Source organism: Saccostrea cucullata, unplaced genomic scaffold (assembly GCF_032062105.1).
Source record: "Saccostrea cucullata isolate Sc308-1 unplaced genomic scaffold, CSIRO_AGI_Scuc_v1 ctg609, whole genome shotgun sequence".
In the NCBI taxonomy this organism is placed as follows: Eukaryota; Metazoa; Mollusca; class Bivalvia; order Ostreida; family Ostreidae; genus Saccostrea; species Saccostrea cuccullata.
This window is the reverse complement of record NW_026924150.1, coordinates 211298-225343: the sequence shown is the minus strand read 5'-3', so window position 1 is coordinate 225343 and position 14046 is coordinate 211298. Positions and strand designations below refer to the sequence as shown.

General features: G+C 32.0%; 1 protein-coding gene across 1 annotated transcript; it reads left to right on the top strand.

Annotated features, from left to right (window-relative positions):
• The first annotated feature begins 10103 nt into the window (after positions 1 to 10103).
• Positions 10104 to 11866, top strand: LOC134265855 (neuronal acetylcholine receptor subunit alpha-6-like). The gene has a single exon (XM_062748080.1). It carries the CDS (start codon positions 10415 to 10417, stop codon positions 11633 to 11635), a length of 1221 nt encoding a protein of 406 aa, XP_062604064.1. The 5' UTR covers positions 10104 to 10414; the 3' UTR covers positions 11636 to 11866.
• Positions 11867 to 14046: the final 2180 nt, after the last annotated feature.

The following is a 14046-nucleotide window of genomic DNA, read 5'->3' as shown; positions in this document are numbered from 1 at the left end:
GATAAGGAAGATCAACATCTTTCAATCGTTCTTAATACTTTTATTCCTTGATTTCTCCGTATTTTAAATTAGCTACACCAGTGTACACCATAACAAATATTTTGAAGCATGATTTTGTATACACAGCTTTAATGGAAATAGTGATATAAAGGAACAGTAATCCATCTCGTATATCCAATTAAAAAAAAACATTATCGGGCAAAATAGAAACCCATGTAAAGATCAGAGTTGGAATCAGGTGCCTAGGAAAGGTCAGAACCCTTTCGATCTATTGGTCCGACGTATTGATAAGGTAGACGAAGGCATCCGTAGTCAAGGTATTTTACCTTCATGGTAGTTCAGAAACTACTTTTTGGATGACATGAGACCCCTTCATGAAACAGCAAGCGTTGGCATGATAAATTTCGTTCTACAAATGTTTGGATTCAGCCCTTCTTGCATACCAAAAATGTATTTTTCAAAAAGAGATCGAGCTCAAAATGGGTATACATGAAAAACTCCGGAATATAAAAAAACGTGATGATCATTTTCTGTGATCAGCTGTTATTGACCTGCCACACTACCGTGAGTTTCAGGGATAGATCAGGAGGGACATGAAAAAGATCTTGACACTTTGTTTGAGTTGATTAAATGTTTCAGAAATATGTTAAAATTGCGCATAAAAGATTGAGAGGCAATGTGAAAACTATCCTGCTGTATTCAATAGTCCAGAAGTGAAAAAATAATAAGAAAGAAAACATGATCAGCGCGTGCTGGTCCCTGCTGAAAAAGCAGGTAACAACATTGTCCTTATCTGTATGGCTCATTATATAAAATGTATTATAAAGGAACTTGGATTTCTACAGGTGGTAATCCAACTCATATTCATAGGCCTCTTTCTTAGGTGGACATCCTTCAAAATCATACGCGTCAGTTTTGAATTTTTATAATATTTCAACCAAATTAAATGAATTTGGATTACCATATCTATATTGGATTCCAAAACTTCTTAAGACTCCTTTCAAACAAAGATACATAGCGGGATCCAGTAAATGTTCAACCAAGCCTTAATTTCTATACTCCTCACAAAGATAGTAAAAGTAGTGAAGGAGAAACTTTAAGAGTACTGTGCAAAAAAATATTCAAGAAGGGGGTGTGAAAGAGTAACTTCAAGAGTATTGTTCAACAATATGTTTGAATAGTGCTGTAAATAAGATGTGACTACTAGAAAATTCAAAGGAAATTTTGGAAAATCTAAAGTAGCAAAAATTACCAAATGGAGCATAAAAAACTTCTAACTTTTTAACTTCATATTCAACTATTAACTACGATAAATTAAATTTCAGGCTTGTGATATCATTGAAAGCTGCTTTTCAGTAACAATGGAACTCATAAACTCATTTGCCTTGTCATTCGTCATTTGCAAAATTATTTTGTTAAAAACAGTCTGATTGTACACTTATTAATAAGTACTTTATCTGCAATTGATATCAATAATATTAAAGAGATGCTTCAGTGTCTGATTGACAATATCTATCTGGTTTTTTTTTTGGAGACGATGTTTTTTCCCCAAAAATCTATTGGAATTACCCATGGTTACTAATTGAGCCCCGTTATTAGCAGAGTTATTTTTGTATTCATCAGAATTTATTTAAAATCTTTAACGTTACAACTCGAAATTTAGATATATCGACGTTGTATTGTCAATTAGCAATAGTTATTTCCACGTCGACATGATATGTATGAGCTTGAAGAAGGATATGGAGATAAAGAACAGTATTCAATATCAAAGTCTATAAAACAATACAAAAAAGGAGCAGTGCAAACACGGACCTCCGAAACATCAGAGGTGGGATCAGTTGATAGAAGAAACCAGAAAGTCTGACACAGTATGTTTCATATTTGAATCTTTTACAAGGAGACATTAATGGTTATCTAACAACAAAGATTTATTATAAACGTGATGACTTTAACTTTTCAGTCGTAACTTCCCTTACTAATGCAGCAATATATATTTTACTTGAAATAAATGAATACATGGTAATATATCAAACAAACTCCATTATAAACGTGATGTCTTTTCCTTTTCCATAGTCAACTTCCCTTATTTCTGTTTATCAGCAATATACCTTCATCACTTGCAGATGGAGTTTATACATCTCAGTTGATTCGATACACAGCAACATGTTCTACGTATGAACAATAAAAAAACAAACAATTTGATGCAGCAAGAATATCATCCTCGTCGTTTAAAGTCATCATTTCTTAAGTTCTATAGTCGATACAATGACCTTGCAAATACAATTTATCATTGAGCCAAATGATGACCGACTTTTTTACGTTGATTGTTAGGTTATTGTTTACAGCCAAAATTGTCGACGGATTTTGTCAGTTATTTCCGATTATGAAAAGGAGCACGCGGTGGGTGTTACCGGTCGGCAGGGGATGCTCTCTTCTCCACGGCACCTGATTTACGTCTGATGTTTTGGAGATTTGTTTTGCTCCGCTCTCCTATTTTGTGATGTTTAATGGTCTGAACACTCGAATACTGCTCTTTATCCTCTTATACTTTCAATAAAGAAGCAAGAGCCTTACTATCAGCATGAACCACCTCAACCAAAATACGACTCGATGGTAAATTTTATTTCTTAACAAGGCCATTATAAAAATCTTAGTATTTACGAAACAACGTATCTTTAGTTTATATCAACTTTAGAATACTTTTATTTAGAATCAAAGTGATTTTAACAAAGCAATTTATTGATGATTAATCACGTGATATCTGATTCCTAGTTCTATTTAATTAAAGAAACAGTTGTTTCATACAGTATTCAATGGTCAATACAGACAATTAAGAACTCTGTGTCTTGTATGCTCTATGTCACAATGATAAACAAATACATTCTTGCTGTTTTGTCTAAAAATCATATTGATAAATAAGTGATAACCAGAGTTTTATAATGTTGTACAAAATTAAAATCAAATAGGTAAAAGTATGGGTCTTCCTTCTTTTTCTCACCCCGTCATGTATGAACGTATGTTCATATCTTCTCATAAAAATAGTTTCCAACTATTTACCGACCCTTTTTTTACCCGGAGTCTGGATAGGGCAAACAAACATTATCTTAAAGGCGGTCTGATTGATTTTTTTTATATTAAGAATTATTCGGCATGTTGCAAAATAGATTCAAAAATGGTAATTTGCATTCAAAACGATATCGTATGTGAGAAGGCGCACCCATGACACTCATTGAATATGTGATTAAAAATTGATGGATAAACCCGTAAACAATCAACTATATTAGGAAATGCTTGTTTAAACACTGATTTGTCCGCGGATCATGGTGATTTCTCTTTGAAATAATTCATCAAAACAAGATTTCACATTACGGGATGTCATTATCATTTTCCTATAAGTTAACAAGGTACATTTTTCTTATTTTAAGCGATAACGAGTTATTCAATTTGCAATTATCTCTCAATTCAGGTGTGTTATCAAAACAGCATTTTTTTTCATTGATAAATTTGCAAATTAAGCTGACTCCTTTGTATCTGAAATTCACAAGAAACTTTATTTTCAACAAAGAGACTTGTTTGTATAACTTATTTGACGAATACAGTAAATTACAACTTCTGCATTTTTACTGTTCTCCCATATTGTGCGTAACTACGGTGTCAGTACATTAAAGGATATAAGTTTTTGCTTTAAATCCATTTTAAAATTATATGGCATACATTAGCATTAAATTGAAGATTAAGTCTTTTTGAAATGACATGCTTTTTCGACTGATAGTTACTCGCAACTTAGCGAAATTATTCTAAGTGAAATATATGGATATGTTTGTTAAACAAACAGTATTCAAGACCTTTAAAACATCAGAGGTGGGATCAGATGCAATGAAGGAGTGAGCATCCTCTGCCGATCGATCACACCCTCCATGTGCTCCTTGTCATGACCGGGAAATAACGATGAGATGCAATCCAAACAAGGCCTTCCTTCCAATTTGTATCAAACAAACATAGCCAGTACATTTTACATGAGATATAGTTTTGTGTCAAAGCCCATGAGTAGATTCATTAAATAATCAATTTTGTTAATCAATATTTTTTTGACAAAGCACCAAAGGGATTTGACATAATGTCCAAAACCTTGGTAGTTTTCTCCTTAATTACATGGCATTAAATAAATGAAGTCAATGACAACAATTAGCAACCAATCCCGATCAATTAACTATGAAAGGAAGAATTTCCTCTTTCTAATTGATAATTTTCAATTTGAAATCACAACATAATTCGAATTGAGAAATTCCGAGGCATTTGGAGGAAATGTATTTCATTTTACTCCAGAAATCAAAAGAGCACCCTTATTCAATGTTCATAGTTTTCATCCTTTCATTTCCAGTGTTTTCTCTCCTTTGGAGAAAAAATTCATTTAAAAATGAACTTTCCCCATTTATTTTTGTTCATAACCACCCTAAAACTGACTCCTTGGTTCGGTAAATATAGGTTTTTGCTTTTATGGACTTTTTATCTTGAATACCGTTCGTATCTCCATATGTTTCATTCTTAAAAAGAGTGTTGAAGTTCTTAGGTTCGACTTCAGTCTGCAACGTTTTTCATGAACTCTTACCCAGACCACGTTCTTACATTTACTGCTTGTATAGGGAGACATGTACATGAAGACATAATACATCCAATATTAAGTTGCTGTAAAATTGTATTTGACAAAATGAACACCGTGTAAGTGTGATAAAGGGTCCCATGATCGTGAATTTTACTAAGAATTAATCAAATTTCAGTTACTTAAAATTCAATAATGTTTATTTTAAATAATTCAAAAATAAAACTTAACAATATGAAGGGGATACTATTTGAAATGATGCTTCAAATTACATTTTGAGTTTATGTAGGTCATTTATCATTAAGAATTAAGGTAGATCCTCAGGATCGGAAAATTAGGGATTGACTTATTGAAAATGATCACAAAAATCTCTCTGAATTCTCAAAGTAATGTGTTTTAACCACCAGAATTCTTCAAACTTCTTCTTTAAAGTCAATTATGTCATATAGGGAAAATTAGTAAATCTTAAATAAACGTTCAGGAAATGCGAACAAAAACACCTACTATGCAGTTTCCAATTTAAATTTGATCAACACACACAATCAAGAAATAAAAATCATAGGTATCTAGGCTTTTGAAGAAATTGCACAATTTTCATACATATGAAGTACTTTAGTTTTTTTTTTTTCTATTCACTTTGATCATTTTATAATACATAGTGTATAAAAATTTTCCTATCATTGCAAAACACCATTAATCACTTCTAATTTCATATCATGTTTAATAAACATTGGTATCTATGGTTAGATTAAAGGAACGCCTCAATTTCTTTTTTAACATGTTATTTTGAAATACTTTTATGGGATATATATATATATATATATATATAACTATATATATATATATATATATATATATATATATATATATATATATATATATATATATTGTTGCATAAAAAGATTTGATTTTCGGGTTTCCTTTGATGGGAAAGGAACATAATAAACTAAAGGGTCAAAATATTAATTTGTATCAACTTATTCATTTCACTTTGTATTGTCTAATTACAATGAAGAGTTTCAAAACACTTTTCAATTTCCTATTCTTTTCTCTTAGCCATAGGAATATACTATCAGAATAATCAAAACTAAACAAATCTGTAACAAAACATGTCTAATTTGTGCATTTAATTCATGGTTTTACGTCTTTGCGTAAATTGCCAATTATTTTTGTTTTTAGGAATTGTAGTTTCTTTTGAAAGATCATATTTTGAAATAAATTAATCAATAATAAAATGAAATTGTCATGTAACTATGTGCCAAGCAATTCTTGGTAGGATCTTTTATTTTTTAGTTTCTCCGTAGATTGATCTGGGATCGATTGATCGATTGTGAACTTGTCACTTTATGGAAATCTGACCATATAAAGATAGATCAGTGTTTTTTCTTTCATTTCACACTACTTATTGCTCCACTTAAAGCTGAACATGACTCGTAAATAGGCAGAAGCCATATTTCTTTTCCTATATCCAATCCTATCTCCAATATCAGTACTTGGTTAAATACATTGCATTTGTTACACCTGACTGATTTCCTGTCACGAGTTCCTGCATAGAGTGACGACTTTTTTAGTTCACATGTACTTGTGTATTTATTTGTACTGCACTGACCAGATATACGTTTCTTTGGTAACTTTCTCTTCTATCGTGGAAGAAGCTTACAGTAACTTTTGTCGCCATCTAGAATTTTTCAGAAGCAATATGAAATATGTCCGTTTACACTGGTGAAACATTGTTTCATTAAAAAGAGACTAAGTAAACGACTTATAAAGAGACTTACAGATTACGGAAAATTTAAAGTAATATGGCTAAAAATATGTATCTATGCCTTTTAGAAATCATGTTCATCTTCAAGCCTAAAAATTTTGACTCTGTTTTTAGCCAATATAGAGCACATTTTTTTTTTTCAAATTTTGCATTTTATTTAATTTTTTATTCTTTAAATTTCTTTATGGGCATGGTTTATTTAAAGTAAAGATAATAGTAAAGGTATACTGCTGCATAAGTAAGGGAAGTTGACGATTGAAAAGTTAAAGGCATCATGTTAATTATAGAGCTTGGTTGTTAGATTGCCATTAACGTCTTTTTCAAGTAAAATATCCAAAATTGAAGGCCACAGCAAGTGTCTTCTTTTCACACTTAAGAATTTGTATAAATCTGCTTTGTATGAATAGAAAAATAGGTCCGTTAATAACGGGGCGCAATTGGTACCCATGGGAATTTCTAAGATTGTTGGAAGACCTGGTCTCCAAAACGACATAGACATCGTCAATCAAAGAACTCAAGCATCTTTTTGATGTCAACTTCAGAGTACTTGTGTATACAGTTAAAATGTTTTCTAACTAAATAATTATGCAAATTGCTAATGACAATGTAAGTTAAGTTCCAATTTTATTGAAAAAGCAGCTATCAATGATATCAATATGAGAGGAATCCTTTCTTAAGTCAAATTCTGACTGACACTTTTAATACTAATTATTAGGCCATTATGTCAATGAAACATATGTATCGGTAGATATCGAACAGTATTCAAGATCAAAAGTCTATTAAACAATACAAAATAAGAGCAGAGCAAACACGGACCTCCAAAATATCAGAGGTGGTATCAGGTGCCATTGAGGAGTGAGCAACCCCTGCCGACAAGTCACACCCACTGTGTGTTCCTTGTCATGATCAGGAAATAACGCAAAAATCCGTCGCCAACCCAGTGTACAAACAATGGACTAACAATCAGTGTGAAAAACGTCAGACGGCATTTGACTCAAAGATAAATTGTATTTGCTGACAAGGTCATTGTATCGACCATAGAAATTACGATATGATATCTTTAAATGAGACTGCTGATAATCTTGTTTCATAAACTTGTTTGATAATAATTTACCTCGTATTAGAAAGTGTTCATACGTAGGCATGCTCTTGCGTATCGAACCAACTAAGATACATGAAAATACGTATGCAGGTGTTGAATGTATATTGCTGCATATACGTAAGTGAAGTTGACGTTAGAAATATTAAAGTCATCACGTTTATCATAGAGCTTTGTTGTTAGATTATCATTTACGTCTTTTTCAAGTAAAATATCCATATATGAAATAGATGTGTCAAACTCTGTGATATCTTTTATCTCAAGCTCACCATAATATTATATCGTATCGTATAAGAATGGAAATTACGATTCTTAACTGACAATATGTTGTCGATATATCTAAATGTCGAGTTGAAGGCCACAGTAAGTGTTTTTTTTTTATTTTCATGCATAAGATTTAGCAAAAACTGTGCTTCATATTATTACAAAAATAGATCTGCTAGTAACAGAGAGCAATTGGTACTCATACTATTCGTTATCATCATATATATCATCTCTTTAGCTGGCTTCGGTATATATGATATCGATGTCAAAGCAACCTCTTACCAATTGAATTAATTGGGAGTGAAAATCTTCATGCACACTTGATAAAAGAAATTTTCTGTGTAATTTAGGGACGTTGACGATAAAATGTCGAAATCATCACGTTGATTATAAAGATAAGCCGTAAGTTTGTCATCAGTGACTTATTGCAGTAAAATGTTCAAATACAAAACAGCTGGTTGAGACTCTGTGGTGTCTTTTTTCAGAAACGAGTTCAAAAGAAAAATATAGTAATTGAAAACTTCGTCAAAAATTTCTTATATCAAATTGAAAAATCAGAGATCTGGGTTTTGAATAAATTTTGCTTCATGTGAATTCAAAAGCAGGTGTGCTCATAACAGGGCACAAGTAAACACCTTTAGAATTTTAAAATAATGATGGAAGACCTGACCTTAAAAAGCTACTTAGATATTGTCATGATTAAAAGTTCCTTACACCCTTTAACCAATTTCAATGTTATCTTCATCTCTTAATATCTAATTCAAATGAATAGAAACCATTCGTGAATAATATATTCTTTCTTGCCTCGTCCTTTTGACAGGCGTAATAAAATCTCCATTCAACAGTTTTGTGTAATTTGTTACCATGAGTTTTACTGTAATGTTAATTAATTTCTTTAATTCAATAAATTTAATCAACAATATTTTTATAAAATTAAATCATATGAAATTAAAGTCATTTTTTGTCTTTCAAAGGATTTTAAAATTTAATGAATTTCAAGACAGGTTTAGTCAAAAAGATTTGCATCAATGATAGAGTAAGAGTTTCCAGTTTTTAAATAATTAAACAAAGATGCAGTTGAACTTTTCTACTCCTAATTTATTTTCAAAAAGCAAATCGCAGTTTCTGGCGAAATGCCAAATTAAATTAAATTAAATCATTCGCAATTTCGCAATATAAACATTTAATCAAATGAAGTCACCATCATTACAAACCTATCGATGATAATACAAAACTTTGGTTTGCTAATAAATTAGATGATTTCGTTCCCAGGCATTCGGACTGTAATCAAGAAATCTAAGTTATCAATTAATTTTTATTTCCCAAGCATTGTGGCACATATTTGAATCGAATAAATGACTTTAAGAACCTTTTTTCATCTAAAGCTATGTTACAGTAGAAAACGAAACGGGGTAATGAACTGCTTTTTAAATTACATTTGATTAGTCCACATTTTTTTAAAAAATATAAAGTATAAAAAATAAGTTATCAAATTTACAATAATGAAAACGGTTCTAAAAAATGATTATGTATTTGAAATGAAGCTTGCTTCGAATTTTATCAAATTTACAATAATGAAAACGGTTCTAAAAAATGATTATGTATTTGAAATGAAGCTTGCTTCGAATTTTATCAAATTTACAATAATGAAAACGTTTTATATGTATTTGAAATGAAGCTTGCTTCGAATTTTATCAAATTTACAATAATGAAAACGGTTCTAAAAAATGATTATGTATTTGAAATGAAGCTTGCTTCGAATTTTACCGTTTTATAGCCGAGAATTCTTTTTTATTAAACTAGTTTTATCATAAGAAAAAAAGAGAAAACATGTCAAATTAATGAAAATTTATATGCAAAAACACAAAAAAAAGTTTCAAAATGATTTTTTTTTTCAAGTTGAAGAAGTAGTTTTGTGTAAGAATAACATGAAGTTAAATTTGAGAGTAAGAAACGGCGATCAAAGAAGTATTAACGGTATAATAGGAGGTGTTATGTAACTTAACAAAATCCACGTGCAATATGCACCATTACTTTAAAGAATTATTGTTGAAGAACTTAATTTTGAATGACAACTTTTAGATTTCAGTCAGTGGTCTATTCATTTTGAATCACCATTCATTTGATTGACTGTACTTCTTTTTTGATTTGAAGACAATGTAAATGTGCATAAATATGTCAATAGGTCATTTGAAAGATAAGTAAGATACGCTTATGTTTTCATCAAGACAGTAGATTGTTTAAGTGCCATGAATTTGGCATGTTTAAAAATGCATTTCATGGATCATTGCGCAATCGCAGTTGAGGGTAGAAATAGATCAATGCTACCCGGACAAGCATTTCTTTTAGCTTAGACGTTAAAGAGAATGGACATAACATTCTCAAATCGTGTTTGTTATTTAAACAATGCAATTTAAAGTATACTTGCTGTCAATTTAATACGCAGGATAAATACTTCTGGTCTTTTTTTTGTGTTTTTGAAGAGGATAAGATTTCCAAATGAATAAGGGTTTCACTTTCTGTAGCAGATCACGCAGAATTTACAAGGGTTGATTTGGACTACAGAGGGATTTGAAAAAAAACAACAACAGATATTTAGACTGGTTAAATATTGGAGCTTTTTTCGATATTGAAGTTATATTTTTCGTCCTATCTTTGTATATATATTCCTTAATTTTCGAGGAATATGAAGTGGACTCATAACTTTATTCTGTGTTTATTGTTCCTAAAAGGATCGTTTACAGCAAACATCACAGAAGTGGAAACTTTATATAATAATTTGTTGTCTAACTACAATAAATACGTGCGGCCGCTGACTTCCACTGATATCCCAGTGTTGGTGAATACCACGTACAGTCTTGTAGGAATTAAAGAATTTGATGAAGTTAATGGCAAGTTTTCTGTGATCGGCTTCTTCACGATTACATGGATAGATTCCCGTCTGGCCTGGGATCCATCGTTGTACAGTCAATTATACATGACAGAACTTCCCGAGTCCAAGGTCTGGATACCCAATCTTACTCTGATCAATCCTTACGAAAAGATTGAAAACTTGGCCAAGGGACTTTTCCCTGTTACATACGTGTTTAATGGCATCGCTTACTGGTCACCTGGTGAAGTCACATCTACAGGATGTGAGGTAGATGTGACGTATTATCCATTTGATACCCAGTCTTGCAGCATGATGTTGATGTGCTGGGGATACGAACCTACTGCTATCGTCACACAAGCGTCTGACCCAGAGATTGGAATGGCTTATTACGCAGAACATGGTACTTGGGAACTTGTTGATAAGAAGTTAATAACTCATCTTGACTCATTTCATTCTTACATTAGCATTGATATTAAAATGAAAAGACGCCCAGCCTTTGCTGTAATAAACATTGTTCTTCCAATGGTTTTCATGCTGGTTTTGAATCTTCTTGTCTTCATTTTACCCGTAGATGGCGGTGAACGCGTCTCATATGCTATCACCGTATTGTTAGCAATAGCCGTGTTTCTAACTCTTGTGGGAGACAACTTGCCTAAAACGTCGAAACCCACGGCTTTATTGTCGTACTTTCTCCTAGTGGATCTGGTACTAAGTTCTTTGATTTGTTTCTTTGTTATTATCGGAATGTCCTTTTATTATAAAGACAAGAAGGAAACTCCTGTTCCGAAATCACTCGCCAGCATAGTGAGACTGTGTTGTCATCGCAGATGTACCCGTCGTGCGGAGAACACGACAGTTGTAGAAGCGTACGATCCAAAATCGTCACACAAAAAAGTTCCGTTTACGGATGACGACGAAGAAGAAGAGGAAGTGACGTGGAAAATGGTTTCCAAGTGTTTTGATAAATTTATGCTCACGTCTTGCCTTCTGATCATAATTTCTTCGACTGTGGCCTTTTTCGTTATGACAATGTGATTTTATCAGTTCAACAGAAGCTGTTTGCATGAAGCGCACTGGCATGTGATTTTGTCCACATCAAGTTAACTTTTACGTATGAGAAAAGTAAAGAAATTAAGCTGCCCTCCACTTGACACTCAGTAAAAATTGAGGAGTAGCAATGCCAGTATATTAATTAACTTTTGTTTAATTAGTTAAACGATCAACTTAAACGATTTGGGAGATTTTTTAAAAAGAGTCACTAAATTCGACTTCCGAGGAATGTAATTTGAGTGATCTGCCCAATTTTACACAAGTCTTTATGCATTATGAATATTACTTCATAGCAATATTATACTACTATTTACTTAAAATATCATTTGTTACATATTCAGTTGGATATTTTACTTAAAAAGACGTTAATGGTAATCTAATAACCAAGCTTCATGATAAAACTGATTAACTTTTCTAACGACAACTTTTCTTAGTCATGCAGAAAGACGCCTGCATACAGGGTTTATATCTCTCAGTTGATTTGACACGCAAGAGCATACTCTTCATATGAACAATTTCTTGATCTATAAGTTGACAGGTTGATGAAACAAGAATATCAGCAGTCTCGTTTGAAGTCATGATCGGGAAATAACGGGAAAAATCCGTCGATAATTGAATAATTGTATGTTGCTTTATGTCCCATTCGAGAATTTTTACTCATATATAGACGTAGATAAGTTATTGACAAACAGGTTGTTGAAACAAGAATATCAGGAGTCTCGTTTGAAGTCATCATTTTGTAAATTCTATGTTTGACTCAATGACCTTGTCAGTATAACCGTTTAACATTATGTCAAATGTTGACTGACGTTTATCATACTAACTGTTAGGCCATTATTTACACACTTAACTGATTTTTCACCATTCACGGTAGCCCAGTCGTGATCAGGAGATCGTAAGTTCGAATCATGGCCACGACTGACCTAAGTATTAAAAAAAATGGGTTATAAATGTTCATTCACAATCCGCTTGGCACTACGAAGTGAAAGTTGCGGGCCCTTAGGATGAGACATTAAAAAACAAGACTCCGTGTCACGACAGACATTGGCACGATAAAGATCAGTCACTGCTCAATGGCCCTGAGTGCCGAGTAAAGGTCAAAAGAAGATGGGCGTATTTGGCGTGTAATCTACAGGAATCATTTGTACGAAACATTTATGATATAAATGTCCATGATTTGGTTTGCTGAACATAGCTGGTCAGATTTTACAAACACAACCATAATTTTTCTTTTCATCTTGTTTGAAATACCTTGTCAGATTGTAATATTTATGACCATTTTTCCTAGGAGGTAAAATTACATAATGTTTCACAAAAAATAAACACCTATAAGATTAAAGGCATTAGATGATAAGTGTACATGTACATCATAGAATATATAGAAGATTGGAATCAATTTCGCTCTAGAACCAAACTGAACCAGAATATATCTAATTCAAAATTTTTATACATCAGTTTATAAAATGAAACTGACAAAATAATTGATTGTTTGTACGAGGGACATTCAATAAATAATGTCATTAGCTCGATGGCATACAACATAGTAGTCATATGACATAAAGCTTGACTTTCTCTCATTATTGAATCTTTAATGAATTGATAACAGTTTGTGTGACCACTTTTCATCGCATTATTTCATCGTGGGAAGCTGGAAAACAAGGGCTATTCGAGACACTGCATTAAAAATGAATGGTCAAGAATCAGTAAGCTAGAGTAAAATTAAACGCTTCATTAAAGCAGCTGTAAAACTTGTTAGAATTCCAAAAATATATTAACTGAAATATGTGAAAGTTACAACAACCAATGCCTGTTTTATAGACAGGTGAACATGTAGATTTCAATGAACAAAAATTATATAATGGGCATCAAAAATGGGTACCGTCCTTGGCAACATGACTTACAACAACCGATGTAAATTTGCGAAATTTCAACAAATTATCACTGATTATGTTTTACTGACTTTAAGACACATAGCAAAATTGATAAAAATCATTCTGGGGATAGTTCATACTGTTTTAAATAAACATTTTACAGTAAAAAAGTTTAATACTCAAAGGCCACCCTATATTTTGAAAAATGAGTGAAAACGACAGCGTGTAGGAATATCCAAACAATTCTTTTAAAAAAATCAAAAATTGTACTTATCCACGTTTGTGTGAAATTCTAACAGATAATGAAACTTGAATCCATTTTGCTTTAATCCCTCAAAACAAATTTACAATAAGATGCACATGACAAAACTGCAAAGGCCTAAGAAGAGCAGAGAATTGCAGGAGCATAAAACAGTTTTATATGCTATTTTCTGAAATATTAGCGGTCTTGTTTCTCAAATTCATATTCGGGGAGGAAGTTCAATTATCTGAAGGAGTCTAGAAAACAAATTTTTTTGCAAAAAA

What these genes read in the sequence shown, in the direction of transcription:
- LOC134265855 (XM_062748080.1), top strand. Translation starts at nt 10,415, where the DNA reads ATGAAGTGGACTCATAACTTTATTCTGTGTTTATTGTTCCTAAAAGGA.